The sequence below is a fragment of the Netta rufina genome (assembly GCF_964035555.1).
Source record: "Netta rufina genome assembly, chromosome: 16".
NCBI classification, from domain to species: Eukaryota; Metazoa; Chordata; class Aves; order Anseriformes; family Anatidae; genus Netta; species Netta rufina.
This window is the reverse complement of record NC_140140.1, coordinates 15722100-15749921: the sequence shown is the minus strand read 5'-3', so window position 1 is coordinate 15749921 and position 27822 is coordinate 15722100. Positions and strand designations below refer to the sequence as shown.

General features: G+C 65.3%; 5 protein-coding genes across 6 annotated transcripts; 2 read left to right on the top strand and 3 right to left on the bottom strand.

Annotated features, from left to right (window-relative positions):
• Positions 1 to 505: 505 nt before the first annotated feature.
• REM1 (RRAD and GEM like GTPase 1) lies at positions 506 to 3375 on the bottom strand. The gene is made up of 4 exons (XM_084296502.1): positions 2929 to 3375; positions 2634 to 2716; positions 1266 to 1470; positions 506 to 1131 (listed from the first exon to the last, which is right to left on the bottom strand). The coding sequence occupies exons 1-4, from the start codon at positions 3242 to 3244 to the stop codon at positions 854 to 856; spliced, it is 882 nt and encodes a 293-aa protein (XP_084152628.1). The 5' UTR covers positions 3245 to 3375; the 3' UTR covers positions 506 to 853.
• Positions 3376 to 4260: 885 nt separating this feature from the next.
• Positions 4261 to 10803, bottom strand: LOC311215305 (uncharacterized protein C20orf96; the record flags this gene model as incomplete). The annotated part of the gene is made up of 10 exons (XM_084296403.1): positions 4261 to 4347; positions 6822 to 6940; positions 7228 to 7311; positions 8003 to 8104; positions 8234 to 8391; positions 8813 to 8912; positions 9375 to 9533; positions 10135 to 10277; positions 10604 to 10715; positions 10789 to 10803. 10 exons carry the CDS (start codon positions 10801 to 10803, stop codon positions 4275 to 4277), a joined length of 1065 nt encoding a protein of 354 aa, XP_084152529.1. The 3' UTR covers positions 4261 to 4274.
• A 2109-nt stretch (positions 10804 to 12912) lies between these two features.
• Positions 12913 to 13863, top strand: SOX12 (SRY-box transcription factor 12; the record flags this gene model as incomplete). Its single annotated transcript, XM_084296866.1, has 1 exon — positions 12913 to 13863. One exon carries the CDS (start codon positions 12913 to 12915, stop codon positions 13861 to 13863), a length of 951 nt encoding a protein of 316 aa, XP_084152992.1.
• Positions 13864 to 18837: 4974 nt separating this feature from the next.
• Positions 18838 to 20792, top strand: NRSN2 (neurensin 2; the record flags this gene model as incomplete). Its single annotated transcript, XM_084296402.1, has 4 exons — positions 18838 to 19011; positions 19130 to 19358; positions 19840 to 19914; positions 20710 to 20792. 4 exons carry the CDS (start codon positions 18838 to 18840, stop codon positions 20790 to 20792), a joined length of 561 nt encoding a protein of 186 aa, XP_084152528.1.
• On the bottom strand, positions 20205 to 27755 carry TBC1D20 (TBC1 domain family member 20). Of its 2 annotated transcripts, none has more exons than XM_084296740.1 (8): positions 27580 to 27755; positions 26555 to 26740; positions 25632 to 25712; positions 24557 to 24743; positions 23617 to 23718; positions 22734 to 22875; positions 22285 to 22469; positions 20205 to 22082 (listed from the first exon to the last, which is right to left on the bottom strand). In XM_084296740.1, exons 1-8 carry the CDS (start codon positions 27668 to 27670, stop codon positions 21827 to 21829), a joined length of 1230 nt encoding a protein of 409 aa, XP_084152866.1. In that variant the 5' UTR covers positions 27671 to 27755; the 3' UTR covers positions 20205 to 21826. The 2 variants fall into 2 exon arrangements, with proteins under 2 accessions (XP_084152866.1, XP_084152867.1); XM_084296741.1 differs by having other exon boundaries at positions 27614 to 27755.
• Positions 27756 to 27822: the final 67 nt, after the last annotated feature.

The window sequence follows — 27822 nt, the reverse complement described above, 5'->3', positions numbered from 1 at the left end:
TGCACCTCAGCAACCGGGGCTGGTGCTGAGCCCTTCCCAGGGGCTTTTCTGGAGCTGGTTGGGAGTAGGGAGGTGCAGGGGACCAGGGGTTTCTGCTGTTTCTGGGGGTGGTGCTGCGACCACTGGGCAAGGGACTGAAATTTTGGCTAAATGGTGGTTGAAGGAAGCCTGGCTGGAGGCTGAGGCTCTCCCTGCCCTGAGCTGTTCGGGCTGCAGCAGGAGGCAGGGCCCCGGTCGAGGAATCGTGCTCGGCTCCAGCCACGCACCCCCAGCCCGCAGCTCCCCACGGCAGGGACCCAGCAGAGAGCAGAGCAGCACATCCCCGACGGTGTTTATTCAGTGGGTGCAGGGGTTTCCCCGTCGCACCAGGACAAAGGCAGCAGAAAATCCTGGGTCGGAAGAACGCCAGCGCCAGGGGAGACGCAGCGCAAAACCCAGGCGCAGAGGGGCCGGGGGTGCTGCTGCCGTGCCCTCCTACCCCCTCCTGCCCCACAAAGGACGAGTGCCACGACCTGCTGAGCTGCTGGAAGCCTCCAGCACGGCTCTGGCCCTTCAGGGACACGACCTGGCCCCCCAGAGCACGGGGCAGCCGGGCTCCCACCCCCAAGGTGCCCGTCCCACACGCGCAGCTCGGGGGACCCAGCCCCGCTCAGCCCCTCTCCTGGAGGGGTAGCGGCCGGATCCGGAGCACCCCGCATGTCCACCAGCACCGGTTAAAACAGCTCCGTGTCCTCAGCATCGCTCCGGCCCCTGCGGTCTCTCCGTGCACCCGGGGAGCTGCTGGCCACGCTGCTGGCACAGGGGAGTCCCCAACCTCCCCTCCGAGTCCGGTGGGACGGGTCCGCGGCGGCTCTCAGAGCACGGACAGGTCGTGGCAGGACTTGGAGCGGACTTTGAGGGCCACCTTGCTGCTGTTCCTGGCCACCAGCCTGTCGAGGAAGCGCCGGGCCCTCTTGGTGAGGCTCTCCTTGCGCTTGTGGACGGACGCGGGGTGCGCGCCGGGCTCCTTGCCCTCGAGGCGCAGGCGCAGCTGCCGCACCACCCCCTCGAAGAGCTCGGCCACGTTGTGCTGCAGGGCCGCCGACGTCTCGATGAACTTGCAGTCGAACATCATGGCACACGCACGGGCCTCTGCGAGGGGAGGGCAGGGAGGGGGCACGGCCCCGCTGGCACCCCCAGCTCCGGGGGCGCAGCAGAAGCCGTGGCACGGGACACGGGGAGGGGACACGGGGACGGAGACGGGACGTGGTTTTGGGGACTCTTACCTTCAACGGAGACCTCGCGGCAGCGCACCAGGTCGGATTTGTTGCCCACCAGGATGATGGGGATGTCCTCGGCCTGCCGCATGCTGCGCAGCTGGATGCGCAGCTCCGCCGCGCTCTCAAAGCTGCCGTGGTCGGTGATGGAGTAGACGATGACGTACGCGTTCCCCACCTGCAGGCAGTGGCTGCGGTGCCAGCTCTCCTCGCCCTGCCACCACACGGGGAAGGGGATGTCACCACGCTGCGGGGGCCAGCAGCATCCCAAATTGCTCTGGGGGGGCAGCAAGCCACCCCGGCACACATGGGACCTGCTAGTCCCACCTCGACAGCCCCCACATCATGGGCAGCAGACGTGTGGCCCCGTTGCTAAATCATCTTAAAAGCTCCTGGCTTTTGGGGTGGCTCACAGTTCCTCCTCTATCAGCAAGAAATCGGGGCCGTGGGCTCAGCCTGGCTCAGGGGGCTGAGGCTGCCCCTCCTGGAGCTGCTTTTGGCCGTGCAACACCAGTGCCACGGGCACAGCGCTGCGAGCCCCGGCTGGGCAAGCTGGGATTGAGCAACAGGGGAAATAAAAAGGCAGATCTCAGGGTGTTGTAGGGCTGGGCACCTCCGGGCAGCACGGAAAACGCAGCCCCAGCCCATGGGGGTGCAGTGGCTGCGTGCAGCCCGGGTGCTGGCTCCCTCCCCGCTCCCAGGGATCGATCCTGACTCCCGTGGAAACCCACGGCCCCGGGGTGGCCCTCGGGGAGCAGGGCACGGTGGCGCTGGGCTTGCTGGCAGGGAGCAGCACGAACGAACGCCCCGTGCCAGGCTCGCGGGGCCGTGGCTCTGCCAGCTGAGCACGTGCCCTGGCTGCCAGCGCTGCCTCACGTGGATTTGCCCGGCTGGCTCCTTCAGCCTCGCTTCCAAGCCGTTTCCTTGCATTTTGCTGGCACTGCGCTCTCCCCCTGCAGCTCCTTCCTCCCCCCCGAGGGACCTGCACGGCTCCTGCGCTCCTGGTGCCTCGCCGTGGGAGACCCAAAGAGGGGTGAGGATGTGCCGGGCACCCTCCCTGGCAGGCAGGGGAAGCTCGAGGCTGTCGCTTTGGCCACAGGACTGACCTCAGGATGATGGCTGCCCCCATCGGGGGTCCCTCGACCCCAGAAATTTACTTTTATGGCTGCTGATTGGGGACCCTGGGCCCCGTCTTGCCCGTTGGGCTTGTCCCACTCTGAGACGCAGCCAGGAGAGCCCCAGGGAGACGTCTGCAGAGCGCAGAGACCCCGAAGCAGCAGCTGTATGCACACAGCATCCCCCACACCCCCCGAAACCCCCCAGCAGCGGGGATTTGCACAGTTCCCAGCCCGAGGAAGCGACCCCGGCCCCGCGTACCCTGCGCTCGGGCTCCCAGGCGTCGATCACCAGCAGCGTGGTCTCCTCGCCATCCACGGACAGCGTGCGCTCGTAGGCCACCTCTGCAAGACACCGGGAGAGCTGGATCAGCGTGGAAATTCCCCGGGGCAGCCGAGACCCAGCGCTGGCCCCCCCCGACCCCACCGGGCTCCTCCGGGCCTCGCACGGGGCTCCCTCGGAGCACGGGGCGCAGCCGCCTCCCCTCCACCTCCTCCCGGCCCCGTGGCGAGCGACCCCACAACTGAGGGTCCCCGCCAGGTTGTGGGGCACCCACCTCCGTGCTGCTCCAGCAGATCCCGCTCCTGGAGGCCGGCGAAGGCGTTGGCCAGGCTGGTTTTGCCCACGCCGGGGTCCCCCAGCAGCACCACGCGGTATTGGGGCTCCCAGCACCCCGACGAGCCCGAGGATTCGGAGGACCAACTGCCCCGGGGTGCCGCAGCCCTGCCGCCCGGCTCCGAGGACGAGTGGCCGAGCTGAGGGTGCCCGGGCTCGGTTTGTGCCGTGGCAGCCGGTGCCCCGGGCCGCGGCAGAGGGGTGCTGGCCCTCCTCCGCAGCGGGCTCTTGCTCCCGCGCTGCGTGTTCAGGGTCATCGGCGGCACCGGGGGCAGCGGGGTCGGGAACCCCGAGGGGTCCCCGCTTCCCTGAGGTCCCCGGCAGCCCCTCTGCTCCGCCGGAGCTCCCCGAGCCTGCAGCCCCGAGGCCACGGGCACGGCCTCGCCGGTCCCGGTCTCCTGTCCCGGTTTGGTCCTAATTTTCCCCAAACCGGGCTGACCTCCGCCGAGCTGCCGGGCACCGCCGCCCGGCCCCGGAGCGGCGAGGCTTTAAAGACCGGGAGGTGGAGCCCCCGCCGCGGCCGGTCCCTCCCCTGCCCGACCCCCCCTCCCCGTCCACCACCCGCACCCCCGGGGCTCTGCCCGGTCCCCGAGGCCCCCGCGGGGCTCCCGGTGCCGGGGCTGGGCGAGGTGCCCCCGGTCGCGACCCCTCGGGCTCCGGGGAGCAGCGGGGGGGGGGGGGAAAGCGGCACCGGGGCTGCCCGGGAGCCCCGTCCCGTCCCGTCCCGTCCTCGTTGCCCGGGGGCTCCGCCACGCTCCGGTCCCACCCGGGGCTGAGCCCCCCCAGGTCCCCGAGCCCCCCGCCCGGTCCCCTCCCGGCTCCATCTCGCGGCTGCCCGGGGCAGCGCACGGCCCCCGCCGCTTCGCCAAGTAAGGAGCGAGCCGAGCCCGGTCCTGCCCCGGTGCCTGCCCCCGGAGCGGGGTTTGCGGAGGCTCCGCTGCCCCTGTTTGGCAGCCGGTAACGGACAGCAGGACCGGAGGCGTGTTTCGAACGGGGCAGCACGCGGGGGCTGTTTTTATTTGAACCCGAGGTTGGCCCTGGCACCCGCACAGGCTCCGGGGTGGCTCCGTGCCGGGTCCCCAGGCCCTGCACCGGGACGTGCCCACCCCGGGGCACCCCAGGAACACCCCTCCCGGTCATGGCACCGCGATGGGGAGGCCCCTTTGGTGCTGCCCCCATGGCACCGGGGGGGTAGCGATGGTGCTGGGGGGTGAGGAGGGCTGGGGAAGGTTCCTGGGCAGCTGTTACCGCAGGGTTTGCACCTTCCAAACGGCTGCAGCCTGATGGTCACAGGCACGAGGTCGGGAACGTTGCCTCCTCTGTGGGGATGCTGAGGATCACCTCGGTGTCCGGTGTGCACCTGAACAGGGAGAGGAGAGAGGTGAGGCACAAGGGGAAGAGCAGGAACCAGCAGCCGTGCTCTGACCGGTGCACAGGAGCCCGGTTTGAGGAGGGGAAGAAGCTCCTGTGAGGCCAGGGCGCGAGGCTGGTGACCCCTCTGATGCTCTGTGCAGCCCACCCGGAGCTCAGAGGCTCCCTGCGTGCCCTACAACGGCCCCACTGTTAGAGGGCTGGAGGTGGCTGGCACGACGCCTCGTGTCCCTGGGGCACAGGACTGGTGTCAGTGGTGAGGGACCAGGGACTTGTTTGGGGACACAGCAGGACACAGCTGGGGGAGCACTGAACAAAAGCAGGAGGTGAGGGCTGTGGTGCTCAGCCCCTGCTCGGCACAACGCAGAGCGCAGCTCCGCTTCCCAGCCAACGGCAGCCAGATCTCACCCTTGGGACTCGGAGAAGGAACGGAATTAGCTGCCCCTCGTTGTCAGTCCTGAACGACAAACAGAAGCTGAGAAAGCCCATCAGGCAGCCAGGCACATCTGCTTTCTCGCACAGAAAGGACAAACACAGCAAGCTGGGCTCGCTCAGAGGTGCGCTCGGCAGCCTGCGTCAGCCCCAGGGACAAACTGTGCGTCCGGAGCCACTCCAGTGCAGGGATCAGAGCTGGAGGTGAAAAAAAGGCTTAAAAAAGGAGTTTTAAAGAGGGAGAACTCAAATGCAGACACACACGGGTGTGCAGAGGCCTCGCAGCTCCTCCGTGCTTCGCAGGTGCAGCACACGGGGAGCCCGAGGAGGGCCAGCAACAATCCCACGCTCCTGCCTGCCCTCGTGCTTCCAAGCCGAGCACAGGCGATGCCTGGTGCTGCTTTCAGGAAGCCAAAGCAGCGTCTGGAAGCAGAGGGTTAACTGGAAAAATGAACGGCTGCTGAAGCCGTGTGAAAAGTTGCAGGGAGGTCAGTGGGAATCGGCGGGGAGATGGCGGCGAGGGCTCTGGCACAGCCTCCTGCCTGTCAGGGCGGGTAAGCACCAAATGCCTGACTTGTGATGTTACAGAAACTTTCCACTTGGGCCTTCCTGCTATTTTTAACTCTTCTCCCAGCCGCCCTCAGTAACCCCAGCCCCACCAGCTGTCGAGGCTAATTAATTCCCCTTTTTATCATTCTTTTATCGGAAAAAAAAATAAAAAAAATTAAGTCGTGTTAATCCATCACGCAGCCGCTCGCCTCCCCCACGGGCTCCTGACGTGTTGCAGGCTTTCCTCCTGCTCCACATCACGCCTCTGCAGCGCTGCAGCCCTACCTGGCTGGCCGTTAACACCCCCGGCAGCCCAGCACGGGAGATTCCAGCCCCTTCTGCTGTGTGCACCACCAGCGGTTTGCTGGGTGAGCATCTGTGGCTCGTCTATACCTTGTGTACAGGCAGCTGCAGCAAATAAAGGTGCACATGCACCCAGTTCTGCACAAAACTGTGGGTTTCGGGCTACACCGCACTCAAGATTTAAGCATATTTGGCCATTTTTTTCATAGGTTTGTTCCCCTGGGCAGCACAGGAAGCGGAGGCACCTCGGCAGCTCCAAAACATTGGAGTTCTGGGCAGGAGCCCTCTGCCAGGGGCCTGCTGCTCGGTGGGGCGGGCTCCCCGCCGTGGGTATGGTGGAAAATAACTCGTCACAGCGGGCTGCTGGTATGCCTCAGCCTACGGACTTGGCCAGTGTGTCCCCTGTCCCTGGAGAGGAGAGCCCAGCGGCCCCGTGAGCGAGCTGGCAGGGCCTTCTCCCCGTCGATGCGCGCTGAGGATTCTCCTCGCACGTCATAACGATGGGAAATGGGAGCAGGGACTCACCACAACCTCTGCTCCTGGGGTCGTTAGCTCCCGGTGAGCTTGGGCAGGGAAAGAGTGGGAGAAAGAGAAAGTTTTGCCTTTTTGCTGCCAACCCGTTCCTCTGAGATGTTTTTTTTTTACATATTAGGGGACTGGCTGCCCGCCTTTGTTCTCCTTTGTGCCGTTTCACACCAGCAGCAAAGCAGCTTGAGATGGGTAGGACCTGCCCGGACAAGGATGCTCCACAGGAGCCTGGCCACCTCCCCTCAGTTTGGTTTCCCAGCCAGAGAGGGAAAAGAACAATAAAGGAAGACTCATCGTAGTCAGAAGGGCCTTGAAAAGCTCTGCCTCTTCCTGCAGCTGGTAATTAACCCCATTTACAGGACGGACAAAAGGAAACCCAGAAGAGAGCCGTGATGTGACCGGAGCTGCCAGCACACTGCTGTCAGGGAGGCTGTTTCCTAGCTGCACTTAGGCAAGACCTGGAGACCTGGCAGCCATCTCCCAGGGCAGGATGCCTGTAAGCTGCGAGTTTCTGTCCCAGGACGTGTAGGTTTGTCGGTGAGATCTGCAGCAGTGCTTGGGCTGAGGTTATTCGCGCTCAGCACCACAGAATTCTGCAGGTCAAGGCCGTAGGGAAAGCTCTGTGCACGCCCACTGAGCAGCCTCACTTACTTGGGTCTGCGGAGGAAAACATCAGCAAAGATCACCTCTCTCGGGTCTCTCGCATGCTGGCGGAGCGTCTGGATGCTGCTTTGCAGCTCGCTGATCTCCTCTTCCAGGTCCTTAATAATCTGAACGAATTACATCTCTAAGCGTTCTTCATTTTGCAACAGAAGCAGTGGTTGAAGTTTTTGCAACCAGCAGAGCTTGAAACCATCCCTCATGCAAGAAAGCCCCTAACAGGACACGCTGAGGGCGAGCAGTCCAGAGGGCGTTTTAGGAAGCCTTACAGCTCACTGGCTCCAGTGGAAGCAGAAAGCCCCACACACCACCAAGAGGCACAAAATCCTCTCTGAGGGCAAGGGCTGAGGGTGGCTGGCTCTGCCTCTCCGTGGTGATTCTCCCCCCGCCCCCTCACCTCTCTTTGCCTTGTTATCTCGCATCGCAGCACGTGGTTGTTTATGACCAGCTGCTTCAGGCCATCCTGGTGCAGCAACACCTCCTGTGCAGGGGAAGAGAAGAAACCCCCGGTAACTGCCAGCGTGAGACCCTGCCACTGCCAGATGCCAACTCTGGTTGTGTCTGGATGCATCACTCCTCAAGGAAATAACTCCTGCTCGGGTAAGGTTTGGGTTCCAGCTCGTCCCATTGGGCTGATGACAGAACAAGGCTGAGGAACTCAACAAATCCAGTCCAGTTTCCCTGGGAAAACTTATGAATATTGCTTGGGTTACTTATAGCACCTGTGCTTACGGATTCACCCGTAAAATCTTCTGCAGATTGAGAGCAGCCCCTGCTCTGCCGTGCTGCACGCAGGTTAATTTCCTCATGAATTTACAAAGATCCGTGCGCTGCCTCAGCAGCGTCACAGCTAAGTCCCCACCTAAATAATGTAGTAAAGCAGGGAGCCTAGCAGCAGGGTGAACGCTGGGTCACAGCGCGCTCACCTCCGCGCAGCAAGCTCTCAGGAGCGAGCCTGAGAACATTTTGTCACATCAGACGAGGGCAGCAACTCGGAGGGACTCCTCGTGTGCCCTTCCAGCGCGTCAGGCAGGAGCAGCGATGCTCGGTGATTCTTTGTGTGCTGGCTGCACGCTGCTGCTGCCAGCGGGCAACGTCTGGAAGCCCCCGCCTTGTCCGCGGCTCCCACAGACCGACTCCCCCTGCCGAGGCGGCGGAGTAGTTCCACCTACCTCCACGACTTTCTGCAGCAGCTCCTCTTGTTCTTGCCGTGCTTTCTCTTCCAGTTCCTCCAGGACGGCCTTCCCCATTTCTTCTGTCTTGTCTATCTCATCCTGAGGGCGGCAGGAGGCACAGGAACAGCAGGAGCGTTAAGCAGGACAAACTCTTGAGCTCCTGTTCCTTCCTCCCCTGCCCTCTCCAGCCCCCAGAGCAACGCTGCAAGGAAGGAGAGGTCTCAGCACCTGCTGCTGCTTCTTCAGGTTCTGGATGTCGGACAGCAGGAGGACAATCCGGAGAGCCTGTTTGGGATAATGCACGTCCGTGTAGGTCCGCAGGACACCGAGCTCGTCCTGGAGAACCTGTACGTTGGATGTGGCTTCATCCAGCTGCTGCTGTAGCTCTGCGGGAAAAGTCAAAGCAGGAAATGTCAACCCAGGGCTTCCAGAACTTCGCCAATTAACCGAGCTGATGAACCTGCCCTGCATTTGGCTGAGCACACCATGTGGGAAGGGATCTGCATTACAGATTGCCACGTGAGCAGTGGGAACGGCCACCCCAAATCAGGCCACTTTGGGCAGAACCTGCCCGGAATGGTGCAAAGAGCTGCCGAGGAGGAGACTCTTCCCAGCCTCTTAGGCTGATGGGCGTCACGGGGTTCTGCCCCTCCTGACAGGAGGATTATCCCCATGCGGGAAAGGGGATTAATTTTCAGAAATGGAAGAGTTTGGCATTTGTAACATCGGCACAATGCCTTTGACCACTGGAAAGCAAAGGGAAGGTGGTTATATAGGCCATACGTCAATGTAATGAGAACCACTCGCCTCCCAGATTCTTTTCCATTGTTTTTTCCATTTCCTGGAGCTCTGCCCTCGCTGTGTCCAGTCTGTTCTGACTGGCGGTCTGTGCCTTTGCCTTGACCATCTGCACAGAGACAAATACAGTCACTGCTAAGTCTACAGAGCTCTGAAACATCCCCCTGCAGCATCCCTAATGTTCCTCTCGTGCTACTGCTTGTGTTAGCTGCACAGATGAGACCATTGCTGTGGCTGGTGCTGGCTCATGCATGGAAGCTGCTTGTGGGAATGTCTCGGTGCTTCCAGGAGCCACCTTCCCCATGGAGGGATGTATTTGGGCTGTTACTGATGCCTGGGACAGTAGCCAGCCACGAAACGCTGGTGGCTTTAAAACACAGGCACAAAACAAGAGCATCTGATGGGGTCTTTGGGTGTCAGAGAGCTCCCCCCAGCACCGGCGCTGCTCCAGTGACGCTCGTTGCAGTGGAAGCGACCACGCAGCGCCTGGCCGTTCCCCAGCACTGACAGGAACAGTGGGAAGTTTTATGTTCTGCCGGTCTGGGCCTGTTAATTAACCCTACAACCTCACCTGAAACTGTTCGTACTGCTGCAGCAGGTCTCTGGCTTGCTTGGCAGTGCTGGCATCGGTGTGCTGGATGTCCTTCATCAGCCGGCAGTTGGCCTCTTCCAGGTGGGCACTGCGCTGCTTCAGCTCCTCTATGGCATTTATCTTCTGCTTGGTCAGATCCTACAGGAATCGTGGATTAAAGGGCTGCAGATTCCATCGGTCCCACCCGCCTCAAGTTTTCTCACCATCATCTGCCATCCCCAGGACGTTCCTGTCCCACGGTAACACCAACGAGGCCCTGACTGTCCCAACACCACGCATCCAACCCTCAATCTCATTGCCAAGGCACTGACCTCCCCCCCCCCCAGCACAGTGCTGCTCCCACACTCCTCACCACCAGCTGATTGCCTGTAACCACCTTTTCCCTACTAAAAAACTGCGGTCACGTCCCCCACCTCAACCTTCTCTTTGCCAGAATAAGAAAATCTGAGGCTGACAGTCTTTTCTAACGGGTCACATTTCCTAAATCTCCTCCCTCCTCCTGCCACAGTCTGGGCTCCCTCTTGGTTTCTCTTCAGTTTTCTTAATGGGCAACATCAAGGTTACACTTCGCCAGCGCTGAGCAGAGCAGCATAATTACCTCTCGTTTATTAATAAATAAACATGTGCCATTTTGCAAGAGTGACTCAGACTGCCAGAATTTTCTCCGTAAAGGCAACCTGGGTAACCGTGTGGATTTGCTCCCTCCGTCCCAGCACCTGCTATTTGTTGTTGCATGTACCGTGGTGATTTTGATCTCTTCCAACGCCTCAGCTATTTCAGCCTCCTTGAGCGCTGACTTCTTCTCGGTAAAACTTCTGTATTTCTCTTGGGACAACGGCTTCTTCGAAGGCAGGGGTGGTTTTTTACTCGACATAAATGTAACTGGTGAAACAAAAAATAAAAAAAAAGCCCTGTCCTTATTTCACAGCCCGGTTTCAATGCTTTCCATCTACCCTCTCCTGTCGTGTGTAGCTGAGGGAAACACGAAGAACTGAGGGACTGAATTCAAACCTTCTGCAGCCCCAGCGGGAGCAGCTTGGAGTTAGAGCACAGGAGCAGCACCTACAGAGCCTCAGAGCCTTCCCTGGCCTTTTCTAGCTCTCCCTCTTTATTCTCAGCCACCTTTTTTTGTGGCTCCCAGCCCCAAGCACCGAGTTCAGGCAGCAGTGGCACTGGGGGGGCAGCGCACCGGGGCAATCTCTCCCAACCTGTTTTTTTCTTCTCCCCTCTCCTCTTGTCCTCGCTGGGGATCGGCGGCAGGCTCAGCTCGCGGGCCGCAGCTCCCCTCTCCGCTTCGGCCTCCTGCCGCTTGCTGCGCCCCTGAACGCGGTGTAAGGGAGGAGATGGGGGGGGGTCAGGGGCGCTTTGTGGGCTGAGACCCCTCCGGCCTCACCCTCACCGCCCCCATCCCCGGTTCCTGCCGGGCTCGGAGGTTTCCATTAACGCCTTCCCAGCACCTCTGAGGGCTCATTTGGGAGATGCTGAGGTAACGGCTGCAATGCCACAGCCCCGGCACCAGGCAGGGACCCGCACGGCTCCCCTCAGCTCCCCCCGGTGCCCTCAGTGCCACAGCCCCGGTACCGGGCAGCGGGCAGCGGGCACGTACCGCTCCCCTCAGCTCCCCCGGGACCAGGCCCCTTGGCTCCATCCCCGCTTCCAGCCGGGACACTCGAGCCCCCAGCACCGAGACCGGGCCCTACGGCTCCGCCTGACCCCGCGGGGCTCCCCCCAGCCCCTCCCGGGGCCGTTCCCGGTGCCCGCTGCTCGCCCCCGGGCCAGGCCTCGGGGCTCCGGGCCGGGCCTAGGCCGCGCTCGGGCGCTGTCGCCACGGCAACAGCGGGCGGCGCCGCAGCCAATGGGATCGCGCCCTGAGGCGGGCCCGCGCCGAGGAGGCAGCCAATGGGAGCGGTCCCTCGGCCGGGCAGCCCGCGGTCGCCAAGGCAACAGGGCCGCGGCGCGCTCCCATTGGTGGGCGCGGCCCCGCCTCGCCCCGCCCCCGGAACCGGGCCGGAACCGGGACCGGGACCGGGACCGGCCCGGGGGAGGGGGAGGGGAACCGGGCCGGGCCCCACCGGGCCTGGCCGGGCCCTACGAGGCCGGGGCCCGCTGGGCCTGGCTGTGAGGGGCCTTCCCCGTGCCCCCCCTGCGGCCCGGTCCCGGTCCCGGTACCGGTTCCGGTTCGGTGCCGGGCCCCGTCCCCTCCGCCGCCCCCCGGTGCCCCACCGGAGGGAGGCGGCCCCGGGCCCGAGCCAGCCCCGTTGCCCTCAGCCCGTGCGGGGCCCGTTCACCCCCTGCCGCCCCCTCCCGCCGCCGGTGGGGCGGCTCCGGGCCCCCGGGGAGGTGGGTGGGGGGGTCCCGGGGTCCCGGTGTGTGTGTGGGGGGGTCCCGGGGGGGTTCCGAGGGGTGTGGGGGGTCCCGGGGGTCCCCGGTGGGGGCTGCGGGTGGTGCCGGTAGGGCACGGGGAGGGAGCGGGGATCTGGGGAGGGGGGGAGCAGGGGTAACGGGGATCCCGGTGACCCCGGTGGGGGTACCGGGGGGTACCGGGGATCCCGGGTGTGGCTACCGGGGGGCACCGGGACGCCTGTATGGAGGCACCAGCGGTCACCGGGCAGATCCGGGGCCGTCAGCCCTGCCCAGCCCCGAGCACCGGCAGGTGTCCGGGGGGGGCACCGGGCCGTGCCCCGGGGCCGTTCTCGCCAGCAACCCCTCTCCGGTGGGCGCCCATTGGCGGCCGCCGCTGTTTCCCCCCCGCCCCACGGCCAATGGCCCGGGTAGGGGGGGGGGGTGGGGGGGCGTTGCCCGCCATTGACAGCCCCTCGCGGCCGTGTTTACCGGGGGCGGGGCGGCGGCGGCGGCGGCGGCTATAAGAGAGGCACCGGGGGGCGCGGGGCGGGCGGTTCCCGGGGCTGCCCGCACCGCCCCCGAGCACCCCCGGCCCCTCCGCCGCCACCGCAGCATCACCGGAGGCATCGGCGGAACCGATTGAGCAGCAGTCCCGGTCGGCGGGGCCGGTTCGGAGCCTCCCCGGAGCATCCCGGGGCCGGTTCGGAGCCTCCCGGAGCATCCCCGGTCCTGTCCGGGGCATCCCGGAGCATCCCCGGTCCGATCCGGAGCATCCCGGGGCATCCCGGTTCCGAACCGGAGCATCCCCGCTCAGCAGTGCCGAGCAACCGGGAGCATCCCCGGGCCGATCCGGAGCATCCCGGAGCATCCCGGCACCGGTGCGGCTCCTCCCGGAGCCCCCCCCTCCCCGTCCCCGCAGGCTCCCCGGGCTCCCACCGGCCCCGGTTCCTCCCCGCCGCCCCCCGCCGTGCGCCCCCGGGCCCCTCCGCGGCCCCCTGCGCCCCGCCCCGCCGCCGCCGCCGCCTCCCGTTCGGCACAATGGGGGCGTAGCGGCCGGCGGGGGGGCGGCGGCGGCGGCGGCGGCGGCGGTGGGCGAGGAAACGGCGGCGGAGGCGGTGGCGGTGGCGGTGTCGGAGCAGCAGCGGGGAGCCCGGTGGCGGTGTCGGCGGGCGGCATGGTGCAGCGAGCCGCACGGGGCCGGGGAGCGGAGGGGCGTCGGGAGCCGTGCCCCCCGGTACCGGGTGGGACGTCGGAACCGGGCTGGTGCAAGACCCCCAGCGGGCACATCAAGCGGCCCATGAACGCCTTCATGGTGTGGTCGCAGCACGAGCGCCGCAAGATCATGGACCAGTGGCCCGACATGCACAACGCCGAGATCTCCAAGCGCCTGGGGCGCCGCTGGCAGCTCCTGCACGACTCCGAGAAGATCCCCTTTGTCCGCGAGGCCGAGCGCCTGCGCCTCAAGCACATGGCCGATTACCCCGACTACAAGTACCGGCCGCGGAAAAAGGGCAAGGTGGGTGCCACCGCCGCCACCGCCGCCGCCACCGCCGCTCGCCCGCGCCTCCCGGTCAAGATCAAGCCCTCGGTGCTCGGCCGCGTCGCTGCCGGCCGCAGGCAGCACGCCAAAACCCCCGCCGGCCCCCCAAAATCGGAGCCTGACGCCGAGGTGCCCGCCGAGGACTGCCCCGCGGCTCCCGGCACGGCCGCGTGGCCCCCGGTGCCCGCCGGTGAGCGCAGCCCCACGGAGACCCCCGCGCCCCCCAGCCCTGCTGCCACCACCACCACCGATGTCACCGTCGTCACCACCACCGGTGCTGAGCCGGGGACGTCCCCGGAGAGCGGGACGCCCTCGCCCATGTCGGCCAGCTCGCCGCCCTCCTCCTTCAGCTCCTCCGACGAGGAGCTGGAGGAAGAGCTGCCGGGCGTCGCGGCCGGCCGGGCCCCCTCCAGCACGGTTTGCAGCGCCCTGGACTGGTGCGGCTTCGACAAGGACCTGGACCTGTTCCCGCGGGGAGGCTCCTCGCACTTCGAGTTCCCGGACTATTGCACGCCCGAGGTGACGGAGATGATCGCGGGGGACTGGCTCATGTCCAGCATCTCGGACTTGGTTTTTACCTACTGAGTCCCGCGCTCTGCAGGTAACTCTCTCTCTCTCTCTTTTTTTTTTTTTTTTTTTTTTTCCCACAATCAGGTCATATATATAAAAAAAAAAAATAACAGGAAGAAAAAAAAAAACAAAAACACAAAACCAGCTGTTTACATGCAGGAATCAGGTATTTTGCCTTGAAGCCGCTGGAAGGCAGAGCTCCCTGCTCCCCCCATCCCCCCGGCACACACCCACTCCTCTTCCTCCCTCTCCTCCTCCTCCTCCTCCTCCTCCGCCCGCCGCGGTGCAGGGCTGCAGCCCGGCTGCTCCTCGCCCCGCGACCCCTCGCCCCGGGCCCTGTGGCTCTCCGCCGTGTCCCCCTGCCCGTGACAGGCGAGGGTCCGACGGGGGTTTCATTGTCACCGAGCTGCTCCCGGTGCTCCCGTCTCCCTCTCGGGCAGCGGGAGCACCCACGCCAGCCTTGGTCCCACCCATCCCTCGACCCCCGCCGTGCACCCCGGGGAACAGCCCTTTTTGATTTATTTTTTTGCTTTTTGGCTGCATTTAAAGCACGTCTTCAATTTTCTCCTCCTCGTAGCTGCCCTTGGGGAGGGCTCCCGGCGGCCACGCCGCGCCCGGGGCTTTCCGGGCTGGCAGAGCCCATGCAAGGCAGAGCCCTCTTTGGGGTGCCCCGTTCATGGGGGTCCCCGGTTTTGGGATTTTGGGGATCCCGCGGGGCCGGCGCTCTCTCTGCGATTTGGCCGCGGCGCGCGCGCTCCCCGCCGCTCAGTTTGGGGAAGAGCGAAGTTGCACGCACGTGATCCGCACGTGGAGCGGGGAGGCTGAGTTCCTCCTCTCTCCAGACATTCGTGCAGAGGTGCCCGTGCCGCGGGGGAAGAACCCGTGCCCGGAGCCACCCCGCGCCCTGGTGCCAGCGACGAGCCCAGGCCGGGGCCAAGCCGTGCCCGGGGCAGCCCCAGTTGGGATTTAGCACCCGTGGGGGCACCCTTGGAGCCGCAGGCTCGCTCCCTGTGCCCGAGCAGAGCCTGATCCCACCGTGCCCGGCCTCCATGTGCTGTGCCAGCAGGGAGCACGCAGGCAGGGCTGCGGGAAGAGCTTCTGCGGGAGCTCTGCCTTAAACCAGCACCCGAACGGGGCCGCCGGCAGCGGTGAGGTTTGGGTTTGTGGGGTGCGGGCAGCTCCGGCGCGGCGACGCTCCGCGGTGCGCCCTGGGTTCGGCCGTGCCGCCAGCTCGGGCTTCACCGCAGAGCACCGCCGCCGAGCTTCCCAGCAGGGCAGGTCCTGCCGCAGAGGCTCCCCCAGCCGGGTTTTTTTCTTTGCTGTTCCTAATGGCTCCTTTCCGCAGCGATCCGCCTCCTGCCGCTGCCTGCTGCGAGCACGTGGCCGCGGTGCCGGCGGGCGGCGGGGTGGGCAGGGGGCTGCAAGGGCCAGGGGGGCTGCGCTCAGGGAGGGCTGAGCTGTTTGGGGTGGTGGCGGCGGGGACCCCGGGTGCTCAAACCCCCAGGGACGGGGGCTGGCAGCGCCCAGAGGAGCCGCACGGGGCTCTGAGCCCTGTCCCGCAGCGGCACGGCAGGGACCAAGGCGTGAAGCAGCCTCTCGGGTCCCCAGATCCCAAGTGGGGCTCTGGGGTGTGCGGGAGCCCCCCTGGCCCTACTGGGGCAGCCGGGCACCCTCCCCGCTTTGGGGCTCCCTCCCCCTTTTGGGGCTCCCTCCCCCTTTTGGGGTTCTCTCCCCCTTTTGGGGCTCCCTCCCCCTTTTGGGGCTCCCTCCCCGCTTTGGGGCTCCCCCATCCTCCAGCTGTGTGCAGCTCAGCCCCCCAGCATCCCCCTCCATGGGGAGCGCTGGGGGGGCTGCTCACAGACCCCCCCCCCACGTCCCCATCACGGGTGGGCACGGGCGCGGCCCCCCCAGCATGGGAGGAGCCGCAGGGAGCGCCGCGTCCCCGTCCCTGCTCAAGGGCGCCCGGTGTCCTCCAGCCCCAGTGCCGGGTGGCTACGGGGGGTGTGTGGGGGGGCTCTGCTCCAGCCACCCCACCCCCCCCGTGAGCCCCCCGGCCGTCAGCATTCTCGATGTGTAGGTGTGTAGAGGTAGCCGTGCGTGTGTGTGTGTCTGGCGTCGCGTTACCCACGGTGTTTAGGTGACCCCCGCTGCGGTGGGAGCCTGCCCAGGCGGGTGGGCACCGCGCCCCAGCCGCGTGTTCCCCGTGTAGAGCGCGTCCCTGTCCCCCCCCCCCCAACAACTCCCCACCAGCCCCGGGCATCCTCATCCAGGCCGTTCCCAGCAAAGCCAAATATTATGGGGGGGGGGGCAGCGGCGCCCCCAGCCCGCTCCTTTCCCCCCAAACGAGCTGGGTTTGGGGTTCGCGGGCACCCGCGGCTCCGCTCAAGGGCTTCCCGGCGCACAGCTCTCGCCCAGCACCTCGCTGCCTTCTCAGGGTGCTCGTGCCCTGCCCGGAGCCCCCCAAATTCCCCTCCCGTGGCAGAGCTGAAGCCCCCCCAGTACCGGCAGGGCTCGGTGAGGGGCTGCCATCCCGCATCTGCTCGGCCCAAGGATGGGGGGACCGCATCCCCGGGGCGCTGCCGGGCGTTTCCTCAGGAGCAGGCTCAAGCACAACACCGTTTGCTTCTTCTTCGTCCCCGTGCCCCCTTCTCTTCCCTCGCGGGGTGCGTCCGGCGGGGCGAGCGGCGCGTGGTGGCCGTGGGTGGTGGATTTTTTTTCTGTGCCGTGTGGTCGTAGTGCTTAGAGCCCCCCCGCGTCCGTCCCGCCGAGGCCCCCCCCCCCCCCCCCCCCCCAAGCTGCCCGGTGCTGGGCTGGCGCGCGCGTGTGCGAGCGAGTGTGCCTGCGCCATCCCTCATCACTAGCGACAAATAATAATAATAAATAATTAATAATAAAAAAAAATAAAAAATAAAAAACCAAACCTCTCTCAGGAAAGAAGCCGCCCGGGCGGCGGCCGAGCGGGCCGGAGCCGCGGCGAGCGCTCGGGGTTCCCGTTGGTGCTGTGTTCGTGAGGGGTCCTGTACCTGGCGTTTTGGGGGGGTGGGGTGGGGGGGGGGGCACCGGCCTGGCAGAGCAGGGCACGGCCCGAAGCCGCGGCCGGGGCCGGTGTTGTGGAAGCTCGGCTAATGGTTATCCTGGTGTTGTGACTATGGAATAAAGTGTGGTGGTCTGCTCCGCGCGCCTCCGCCTCCTGCTGCGCCGCCTCGCGCCTCCCTGCTCCGGGTGCCAGCTCCCAACGGCTCCCCCCCAGCGCCCTGTGGGGTCCCCGTGGCCCCCTGCCCACCCAGGGCACCCCAAAATGACCCCGAGCTCCCCCAGCGCCCCCTCTGCTCCCACCCTGAGCCACGGGAGCCCCCACCCTGCAGGAGCTTCACCCTGCCCAGACACGGGACCCCCATGGGGTCTCCACTCATCCAGGTGGGTCCTGATCCGGCCCCAAAAGGGGTCCATGGTGGGGGGGGGGGCACACGATGCTTGCGTCACTCCCCCCCCCCCCCCCCAGCAGTTGCCATGGCAACAAGGGAGCGCCCGGAGCATCCCTGGGTACCGCCTGCCCTCCCCTCCCCTCCCTGCCCATCCCCTCCCCTCCCTGCCCATCCCCTCCCCACCCAGGACTGGTACCATGGGGGGGGTCCCATTCTGCTGTGCCCCCCACCCCATGGTGCAGCACCCGCTGTGGGGCCGCACCAGCACCGGGGGGCTCCGGTCGTGATCCCGGTGGCACCGAGGCCCTGGCAGAGCAGCCCCTTCCCCTCCTTCTCCCTCCCCGAGCCCACGGGTCCGGGTTCCTGCGTGGGGTCCGGGACCACCCTGGGGGGCAGCGGGGTGCCCGTGGGCGCATCCTGGCCTCGCCGAGTGGCCGGTGCTGCCCTGCAGCCACGTGCCCCCGCCGCCGGCCCTGCTCTGACTCACGCGGTGGTGGCAGCTCCTGGCCACGCAGTGGGGACCTGCTGTCCCTGCTCCCCCCTCTGTGACACCCCAAAATCCCCCCCCCGGGAGCCGTGCGGTGCCCGGCACTGCCTCGAAGCCCTCGGGGACAGCAGGGTGAGCGCCGGTGTGACGGCACCGGGACGGGGAAGGATGCGCTGAAGCCCCCCCCTGGAGGTAAGAGGGGAGCAGGGGGGGGTGTGAGCAGGGGGGAGGCTGTTTTGGGGTGCATGGGGGGCTGCAGGATGAGGGTATCCCCCCCAAAACCAGGCGGCACCCCCTGCGTGCACGAAGGACCCTGCAGCTGCATGGGGACGGTGGCCCCGGGATGTCCCCAGCCATGGGGGCAGCCCCCCCCCCCGCCCCCCCGGCCCTCTCCAGCTCAGGGCTTTGTTCGGCTCGCAGCCGGCACCGAAAGGGTCCCAGCGTCGCCCCCCATCCCCCCCCCCACTCCCCGCACACGCTGCGGGGCCGCGGTGACGGTGACGAAGGGGCTGAGCAGGCAGTTCCCATGGCAATGCCCCACTGGGGTGGCGGGAGGGACGAGGGACGGGGTGGCCGTGCCCCATCACGAGGCGGTCACCCCAAAGGGGCTGCCGTGCCTTTTGGGGGGGCATGGAGGTGGTCGTGACCCCCTTGTGTCCCCCCCCCAACCCCGCCACCGCCCCTCCTTTCCCCATCACCGGCGATTGGGTGGCTCCGGTGGCCTGATGCAGGGCCTGATCCTGCCGGCACGGGGCTGGAGCCACCCCAGGATGGGGCAGGGGGCAGTCATCACCCCCCCCACCTCCCCCCCAAACTCCATCCCTTGGCGAAACCCCATGGGATAAGCCCCAAGATGCCCCCGGTACCCCCAGGGACGTGGCCTCGCCGTCCTGAGCACGTGGGCAGCTTTTGGGGTCCCCTCTTGGTGCTCCCCAAAACGAGCCTGGAGCACGCGGCCATCACCAATCCCCCATCCCCTGGGGTTTTGGGGTGGGGGCAGGACCTGGCTCAGCCCCGCAGGTGCTGTGGCTGTGGGGTTGCCCCCCCCTTGCCCCTTTTGTGCCCCCCCCAGGCCCGATGCTCGCCTGCAGCTGCGGCCGTGGCCCCGGCGTGGCGCAGGGGCGGTGGTACGGGGTGCGCTCCTACCTCCACCTCTTCTACGAGGACTGCACCGGGGCCAGCCCGGACGGGGTTGGGGCTGAACCCTCATCTGCCCGGCCCCCCGGCACCTGGCCCTCCGTTATCTGGAAGGTAAGACCCCCCCTTATCCCCCCAACATCCTTTTTCCCACCCTGTCCTGCGTGGGGGCGCATCCCTCCCGGCCACCCCGCGCCCCGTCGGGTGTCCCAGCCCCATCCCCTGTCCCCAGGTGAGCCTCTCCACAGGGACCCTGCTCGTCCTGGTGGGGGCGGCCGCCCTGGGCACGGGCTGGTTGGTGCCCCCCAGGCTTGAGGGCATCGGGGAGGAGGATTTCGTGGTGCTGGACCCGCGGGCAGCGCGCTACAACCGGGCGCTGGGCGCGTGCCGGCTGCTGGGCCTGGCGCTGTGCGCAGGAGCAGCAGCTCTCCCCCAGCCTGCGCCACGCCAGCCCCCCGGCCGTGCCGTTCGGTGCCTCCTGCGTCCACGGCGTCCAGCCACGGAGGGAGGCGTGAGGCTGGGGGGGGGGGACAGCGGGGGGACACCCGGTTGCACCCCATGGGGTGATCCCCCCCCCCCTGCAGTGTCCCGGCTGCTGGAGGGCTCAGTAAAGGTGCTGAGAAATCTCCTGGCTCAGGTGCTGCGGCTGCGTCAAACCCTGGAGCAGGGGAGGGAGCGGGGAGGATGCTTGGGCTGGGGAGTTTTGGGTGGGGTGGGGTGGGATGGGATGGGGTGGGAGCAGCCCCCCAGCACAGAGCGGATCCCAGCTGGCCCCAGCCCCATCAGATCCCATCCCGGATCCCAGCCAGCCCCCATCCTCCTCCCCCACCTCGCAGGCCCCCCAATTCGTCCCCCCAGCCCCACCGAGCCCAGGAGGAAGGGGCCGGGGGGCTGCCAGCGCCGGGGGGCCTCTGCCGGTGCCTTGGTGCCTCCCTCCCCCAGGACTGCGAGCGCTGCTCAGAAAATTGCTCCCGGAGAGGAAGTCGGAGCAAGATAAAAATAACCCCGGCCTCGCTGGTAAACACGGCCCCAGGGCACTGCCAGGGGGGGCACCGTGCCCGGGCAGCACCGGGATCTCCTCCTGCCCCGGGTTATTTCCAGCCCGGTGGCACCGCTGGCGTGGGGACAGCGGGGACGGGGAGCGCGCGGCACGAGCAGGACCTGGCGTCCCCCCAGCCCTGGTGGCAGCACAAAAAGCCTCTCCTTTGGCTCTGCTGCTCCCGCTCCTCTTCCCACGCGCTGCAGGGTCGGCGCTGCCCCTGCTCAAGGAGAGGGAGAAGAGTTTAGTTAAGTGTTTTATTTTACAGTTTTGAGGGTTTGTACAAATCCGCATTTACACAGGTCTGTATAAGTCTGTACAGAGTCAACTGAAGCACCCCAGGAGACCACCTCCCGCCCCCAAACAACGCAGGAACTAAAGTGCAGGGTGGGCAGCGCGCGGGGCCGCGGGAGCTGCCCCTCAACCGGGGGCAGCGGGGGCCTGAAGTGCCCCGGGTGGGGGCCAGGACCCCCGGCAGCACCCCCGGCTCATGGCACGGCCACCACCAACTCTCCCGTACCACCAATTTCTAAAGTGCTAAGTCACAGCCTGCCCCCCCCTCACCGCTGCTGCCCGGCAGGATCTCACCCCGCTGCCTTCACCCGTGGGATCCCAGAGCCCCCAGGAGCAGCGGGGACACCCCCAGGGGTGAGGGAACGGCTCCTGCTGCCCCCCCCCCTGCACCAGGTGAGCCCCCGGAGCAACCCGACGCACAATTCGGCTGGGGAAGAGGGGGCTGAGCCTCACGGGGCTGAGTTCTCCTCCATAACCAGGAATCTGCAACTCCTCCACGCTGGTTTTTGAGGCGTGCAGCCCCCCGGGCACGGCACAGGCGGCTTTGGGCACGAGGCATTGAGGGGGGAGAAGCGGCAGGGGGCAGGTAAGGGCACTTGCGGGAGGGTTTAGCAGCTCGGGGGAGAGGTAGAGGCAGGTAGTGTCTGTTGGCTTCGTGTCGGGGGGCAGGGAGATATTTAGTAAAACGCTGCCGAGCTTCCCCAGCGGGCAGGGAGCAGCCAGGCTGGCAGGGGACAGGCAGGGGTCGGGGGATGCAGGGGTCGGGGTGGTCTTACGGGAAATCCCTCACGTTATCCCGAGGGGTGATGCTGGTCCGGGCAGTTTGTGGGGGAAGAACTGTGACAGGCTCCTACACCCACGACTCCTGTCCTGTGCAAACCGGTTGGAAAGGTGGAAAAAGGCTTTTTCCACCTCAGAACCCGCTCCCAGAGCTGTGAGATGCTGCAGGGAGTGCTAGAGGATGAGGGACTCTCATCTCACCTGCTGCAGGACCCCGCTCCCTGCAGTGGTCCCACAGATGTGCCCCCATCCCCTGTCCCCTGCCCTCCTGCCCCACAAACTGACCAGACCACAAGGACGAGGGAGCAAATGGAGCCATGGAGTGTTGGGCGTGAGAGACGGCCTCAGGGCAGGGCGCTGGGACAGGACTGCCTCTACTCAGAGGTGCCTGAAGGAAAGAGGAAGGTCAGAGCACTGGAGGAGGTGAGAGAAGGCAGGAGCCCTGGCAGCAGGAGGCAACGTGGAGCCAGAGGGCTCCTCGGGAGCGTAAGAGCCCCTCTGCCCTGCACACACACACACACACACACACACACACACACACACACACAACATCACCCTGCTGTGACGCCCTCGCTCCAACAGAGGCCGTGGGATCGCTTGGGCAGAGCCCTCGTGGTCACCTGCACGGGGTTGAGGGGAGGAGGCGAGCGTGGGTGCGGGCAGCAATCCTCCCGGGCTGCTCACCACCAGTCTCCTGCCAAGGCCAAGAACAGAAACCCTCAGGGAGGTCGCTTCCAGACACGTCCTTTCCTCCACCATCGTCCCGGATCAGCGGCGCGGGGTGCGCAGACGGGGGGAAAAGCACGGCCCTGGGCTTCAGGGGAAAATCTGCAGCTCGAATTTGGGAGCCCACTCCAGGGCGCTCTTCACCACGGCCAGGGCGGCTGCTCCCAGAGCGACCGTCAGCCCCATCACCGCCAGCTTGACAAAGCGGTTGGTCCTGGGCTTGGTCAGGATGGATTTTGTCCTCTCCTCCCCTCGGAGCCGCTCCCTGAAGCGCTGTCTCAACACAGTGTCCGGTCTCTGCTGCACTGAAGCCAGCTCAAAGTCCTTAAAAGTGGAAGCCGCGGTTCTGCAAGAGAAGGTGAGGGTCGAGGAGTGACCCAGGGGGACGAGGAGCACCCCAGGGGGACAAGGAGCACCCCAGGGGGACGAGGAGTGACCCAGGGGGATGAGGAGCACCCCAGGGGGACGAGGAGTGCTCCCTCCACCAAGGGAGGACCCAGCCAGGGGACCACGCAGGACACAGAGCTCCCCGTGCTCCCTGCACTCACCGTTCAGCCTGCTGCTGCTCTGCCTCCCTGGCGAGCTCGGATGGAGGAAACTGGACAAAAAGGTCCCCGGCTCTGCTGATCAGAGTCTCGTAAGGAAGGTCCTGTGGGATCTGGGACAGGAGGTGGTGCACAGAGGCCATGTCGCACTCGCAGTCCAGGACTTCTTGCTCCCGGTACAGCACGATCTGCGGGGAGGACAGAGAACCCTGAGCACGGCCAGGGAAGCATAGCTGACTCCTTGCCACCCACCAGAACGCATTTCAGAGCCAGAAGAGGAAAGAATTTCACTCCTTTCTGGAAGACCTGCCCTTCCTCGAGGGGATGCGCTGCCCCAAAGCACTGCCCCGCTGGGACAGGGCACAGCAGGGCGATGGTTTCACCCTCGGCAGCCCCCAGCACCCCGCCGTGCTTTGGTTAAGCCAACCCCTGTCCCTCCAGCCAGCACCTACCACGGCAGCAAAATAAATGGGCATCAGGGGGTGGCAGGCCAGGAAGAAGTCGTATAATCGCACGACGTGCCTGAAGTCGGACAGAACGTGCCCAAACCAGGTGATCAGCCAGCTGAGAGCAAAGATGGTTCCCACTTCGGCACTGCGGGGAGAGAGAAGCTGTCAGGGTGGCCCCGAGGCAGTGCCAAAACCATCCCGGGAGGTCCCTGCACGGTGCCTCTGCTCCCAGGAGACAGCCCCGGCTGTCAGAGGAGCATCTGGAGCTCAGCACACATCCACCGACCTCTGACACCCACCCAAAGCAAGGTGCTTCCACTGCTTGGCTCACCTTCAGCCTAAAACGGCCCCCCCAGGGCAGGGTGCGCCCAGGGTGAAGGGCCAAACTGCCTGGTTTTGGGAGCACCCCGATGTGAGGGTTATCTGGCACCCTGGCCTGGTGACACCTGACATCTAGAAGCATGGCCAACTTGTCAGATTCTTTTCCACCCTAAAACTTAACCCATTTCTGGGAATTTGCAATCCGACTTGGTCATTCTGGCCATGAAATGGAACAGAACCTCGCCCAGAAAAGGACTCTTGGCTGAATCTTCCAACTTACCTCCCTGCTTCTGCTTTACTCTGCCTGTATGGCAAAATCTGCAACCCCCAGATACTCCATGGGGACCGCTGGGGGGAAGATGCTGCCACTGAAAACCCCCCAGTACAGGCAGGATACGTTTGGGTCTGCTTGGAAGCAGAGCTCTGCGTGGCTTTGGCCTGTTCCACCAGCTCTGGGCCAACTTATTCTGAAGCCACGGTGGTGCTGGGCTTTGCTGGTGCACTACTGGGGCTTGCTGGTGCAGTACTGGGGGTTACTGGGGTTTACTGGCCCTGGTGTGCGTACCTCTGCATGAAGTCGTGCACCTCGGGGTTCACCTGGTCTATGATGGGCATCAGGTAATTCAAGATGTGCTTGGTGTTATCCATCGTTGGGTCCATGAAATCCCTGGGGAAAAAAAAAAAGATTTAAAAAGAACTCTGTCAAGCCATGAGGTCAGCGAGCTCTCCGCGGGGGAGGAAGCCAGAAGGTAAATAAATGTACTTGCAATAATCAGCTCTGCTGGTAGGGTGGTCTCCAGCCCCGGGACACTCGCTGTTTTTGGGACTGCCCCCTCCCCACTGACAGGGGCACGGAGATCTGGGATCCAAAGGTTTGGTGTGCAGAGAAAACCTGCACCCAGATTTTCATTGTGGTGCCAGCTGACACTTCTTTCTCTGCGGTATGTGTGAGCCCTGAAGCCTTTCCAGCACCCAAAACCCAACTTTGAAGGGGGAAAATCCCTCTGAGGCACTCCCTGGCTGAGGGCCTGTTCCCATTTCGGTGCACAGCCAGGAGAAGCACCTACCCCAGGGCTCAGGGCTGGGCAGACCACACGTTCAGCACACAACTGCCCAGGGCTCTGAGTGGGAAGCCCTGAGAGAGAGGCTCTGACAGGAGAGACAGCCCGGGCACTGTGAATAATGCGTGTGCGCCGGCTGCTTCGTCTGCAGGATGATCTAAATTAACCGACAGCCCTCAATTATCCCTTCCCCACAGCACAGCTCCCTGCAGCTCCACCTGCTCTCACGCAGCCGCGCTGCTCCCCACAGCACCCCTCTGGGGACGGACACGATGGGTGCCAACCCCAGCCTGCAGCTCTGCCTCGCAGGCTCCTGCACCACGCTCTGGGGCAGCCCCCTCTGCCCCCACAGCCCCCCGTGAGCCCCCACAGCCCCCCGTGAGCCCCCACAGCCCCCTGTGAGCTCCCAGGGGGCTCGCAGCAGCTCCTCACCCCCCCCAGTACCTGAGGTGGTGCGTCGAGAGCTTCTCCACCAGAGCCGTGGCCAGCCGGTCGCCGACCACCAGCAGGAAGGTGACCACGATGTCGTGGTAGCCCTGGTAGTAGTGCAGCTGGGGGTTGCGCTGGAGGACGTGGAGGATGATATCGATGAGCTCCTCCTGCAGCCCTTCCCTCTGGTCATCCGGCATCCCTGCGGGGACAGCAGCGGGGTGACAGGCTGGGGAGGACCGGCGGCACGTTTATCTGCCTGGCCTGTCACAGAGGATGTGGCACAGCCAGCGCTGCTGAGGACATTTTAATCATTTTTAATTTCCCAGGGGCTCTAGGAAAAAATTAGACGGGACCCATTTTCACTGAAACCGTGCCAGCTGCCTCAGATTGCGAGGCCTCAATCAGCTCGGTTTTATATTGGTCTGCTGCTAACAACACGTGTTTAGGGACAGGATGTCACGGGAAAAACATTGTTCCTGCCACGCACAGCTGCAGCCGGGTTTTGGCAGCCCCTGTCAACAGATCAAATGCCCAGAGGCCAAGCAGAAAGTCCCAGCGGAGGTCCCCGCAGTGACAAAGTTCTCCTTTTCCCCTACTTCGCTGATGCTTCTAAAAATAGGCGGGAGGCTGCCATTCAAGGGCAGAAAAAAAACAAAAAAAAAAAACCCACAGAAATAGCAGCAGACCCTTCAGGAGCCGGGCTCGCACGCTCCGAGAATCGCAGTGAATCAACTGCTTGTGCAAAACAAAGGCGGCAGAAGGGGGAAGCAGCTTCTGGCCAGAAATAACGACTGCTCTGCTCTGCAGTCAGAGAGCTGCTGGATTACAGCTTTTATAAATAGCCCAGCAGGGCCCCCAGCAGAACTAAACAACTGCAGAGGCGTTCCGCTTCCGAAGGTGAGGGGCTCTCTTTGATCTGCGGCACGAGGCACGGAGGGAAACCCGACTCTGAGCCCGCTCTGAACCAGAATTTGCTCCGATCGCCAGCAAGCACGGCTTCCTAGAAGCTCTAAAGCAGAATTTGCTCTGATTACCACCCGTGGCTGTCTGCAGTCAGCCCCTCTGCCCCTCCGTGTGCCCCTCTCACCTGGGGGGAAGCGACGCAGGGAGCGCCGCACGTCCAGCAGCACCTGCTGGTAATCCTTGTTGTCCTCTCGCAGCTCCTTTCCTGCTGGGACGAAGAGGAAGGTGGTTAACAGAGCCAGGAGAGGGGCCAGGATGGGCACCGGGCAAGGGAGCAGGGAGAAGCCTGCACGAGCCAGGAGGATGAGGCTGTGCACATCCCTTTCTCCCTGTGGCCCTCACTTGCTGCTGCACGAGCAGCTCTCAGCGTGAGGACACCAAACCATTATTTTGTGAAATAACACACGTTAGAACACTTGGACACCGCTCCCAGAGCCCCTGGAAGCATCCTGGCTCCAGGTTCGCAGCAGCTCAGCACACCACGCTGCGGACACCACGGGGAATGGTTTGTTAAAAGAAATCCAGGGGAAAAAAACAAACCCTGGTAGCTGCGATGGCTACAACAGAAGGGAAAAGAATTTGCTGGCGTACCAAGTTACCTCTGCCGGCACAAAAATGAAACGAAATGAAATTAAATTCTCTTCTGACCAAACGCCACGCAAGCTTGGTGCAAACTCTTTCAGCTACGCCTGGCAGACACCCCTCAGGGTATCCCGGCCCGCCTCAGGGCTGGAAGGACAGGAATTAAGCCTGATACTTTGCTACTGATTAACGAGCGCAGGCCAGCCAGCTGCACGAGGCCACAGGAACCCCATCGAGAGTAAATTTGTTTCCAGCGCCGTCCCTGCAGATAACAAGGCCCCCGCAGCACAATGGGAGCGTTGTTTTAGGAAGCCGAGCGCCTCCTGCTCAGCCCTTTAGGTAGGACAAGGAGCGTGTGAGGCTGCGGTGCCCGTTCTGCAGCACAAATCCCCTTCCCACGTGGGTTCAGGGGGCAAATATGCGCGGGGGGAAGGTGAGGGAGAGCCTCCAAGCCCTGCTCCGTACCTGGCAGGGGGGGCAGCTCGTCCGTGTTGACGCTGAGCAGCTTCGGCCACACTTTGCAGCGGATCTCATCCGTCAGGAGCCCCCCTTCGCTGATGGCCATGCGCCTGAGGGCGGCCACGTCGATGGGGTCGCTGTTGAGGGCCTGGTAGATCTCCGCCACTTTTCTCTTCTTCTTGGCGTCGAAATCTGCGAGGAGAGAACGGGGAGGGGGTCACCCACGGGAGAAGGGGCCGGTGGGGGGGGTACAACCGCCCGGGACAGCGAGGGGACAGGGGGGGAGGTGGCACAGGGACACAGCGGGACGGGCCCTGGCGGCACAGCCCCGTGCAGCCGGGAGCCCCCCCGGTGCCCCCAGCTCGGGAGCTGCCCCCCAGACCCGGTACCGGGACCCAGAGGGACGAGGATCTTGATGGGGGGTGGGGGGATTGGGGTTGTGGGGGGGGGATCCAGTCGGTGCCCAGTGCCACCCAGTGCTGTGCTGGGTGGCACCGGGGGCAGGGTCTAAAGCTGCTGTCCTGCCCCCAAAATGGCAATTTTTAGGCACTTTTTGGGTGAAAACGACCCAAAACAGCGTGTTGCAGCCAACAGGTGCCGGTACAGCCCCGGGGACACCCCCAGCCCCCGGTGCGCCCCCCCAGCAGAAGCTCTGGGAGCAGAAACCAGCCCCGGAGCGGGGGGGGGGGGGGTTCCCGTTACCGGGCTGGGGGCAGCCCCGAGGGGGTCTCCCGGTAAAACAGCGGCCGGGCCCGGCCCACAGCCCCTTACCGGCGGCCGGTAGGAGCCTCACGGCCTCGGGGGGAGCCTCGGGGGGGGGGCTCAGGCCTCAGGCCCCGTGTCCCGGGGCTCGGGGAGGGCTCGAGGGGGGCCCAACGGGGCCGGGCCCGGTCCCACCCCCGGTATCGGGCGCTTCCCACGGTACCGGGTTCCCCCCATCCCCCCTCCTCCCCATCCCCTCCCCTCCCTGTCCCGTGCCCCCCTCACACACACACCGCCTCCCCTCCCCCCCCCCCGGTCCCCGGTATTACCGGCGGTACCGGAACCACCAGGCCCGGCCCCTACCGTGTCCTCCGACCCCGTTACGAGGCGGGCTCCTTCGGGCCATGTCCCTGAGCGCATACCGGGCCGGGCCGGGCCCAGCACCGGGACCGGGACCGGGACAGGGCCGGGGCCTCTCCCGGTGCTCCCGCCCCCACCCCCGCCCCTCCGCCGGCGGCGCGCGGCCGCACGTCACGGGGGCAGCACCGCGCATGCGCCGCCGCGTGGCGCCG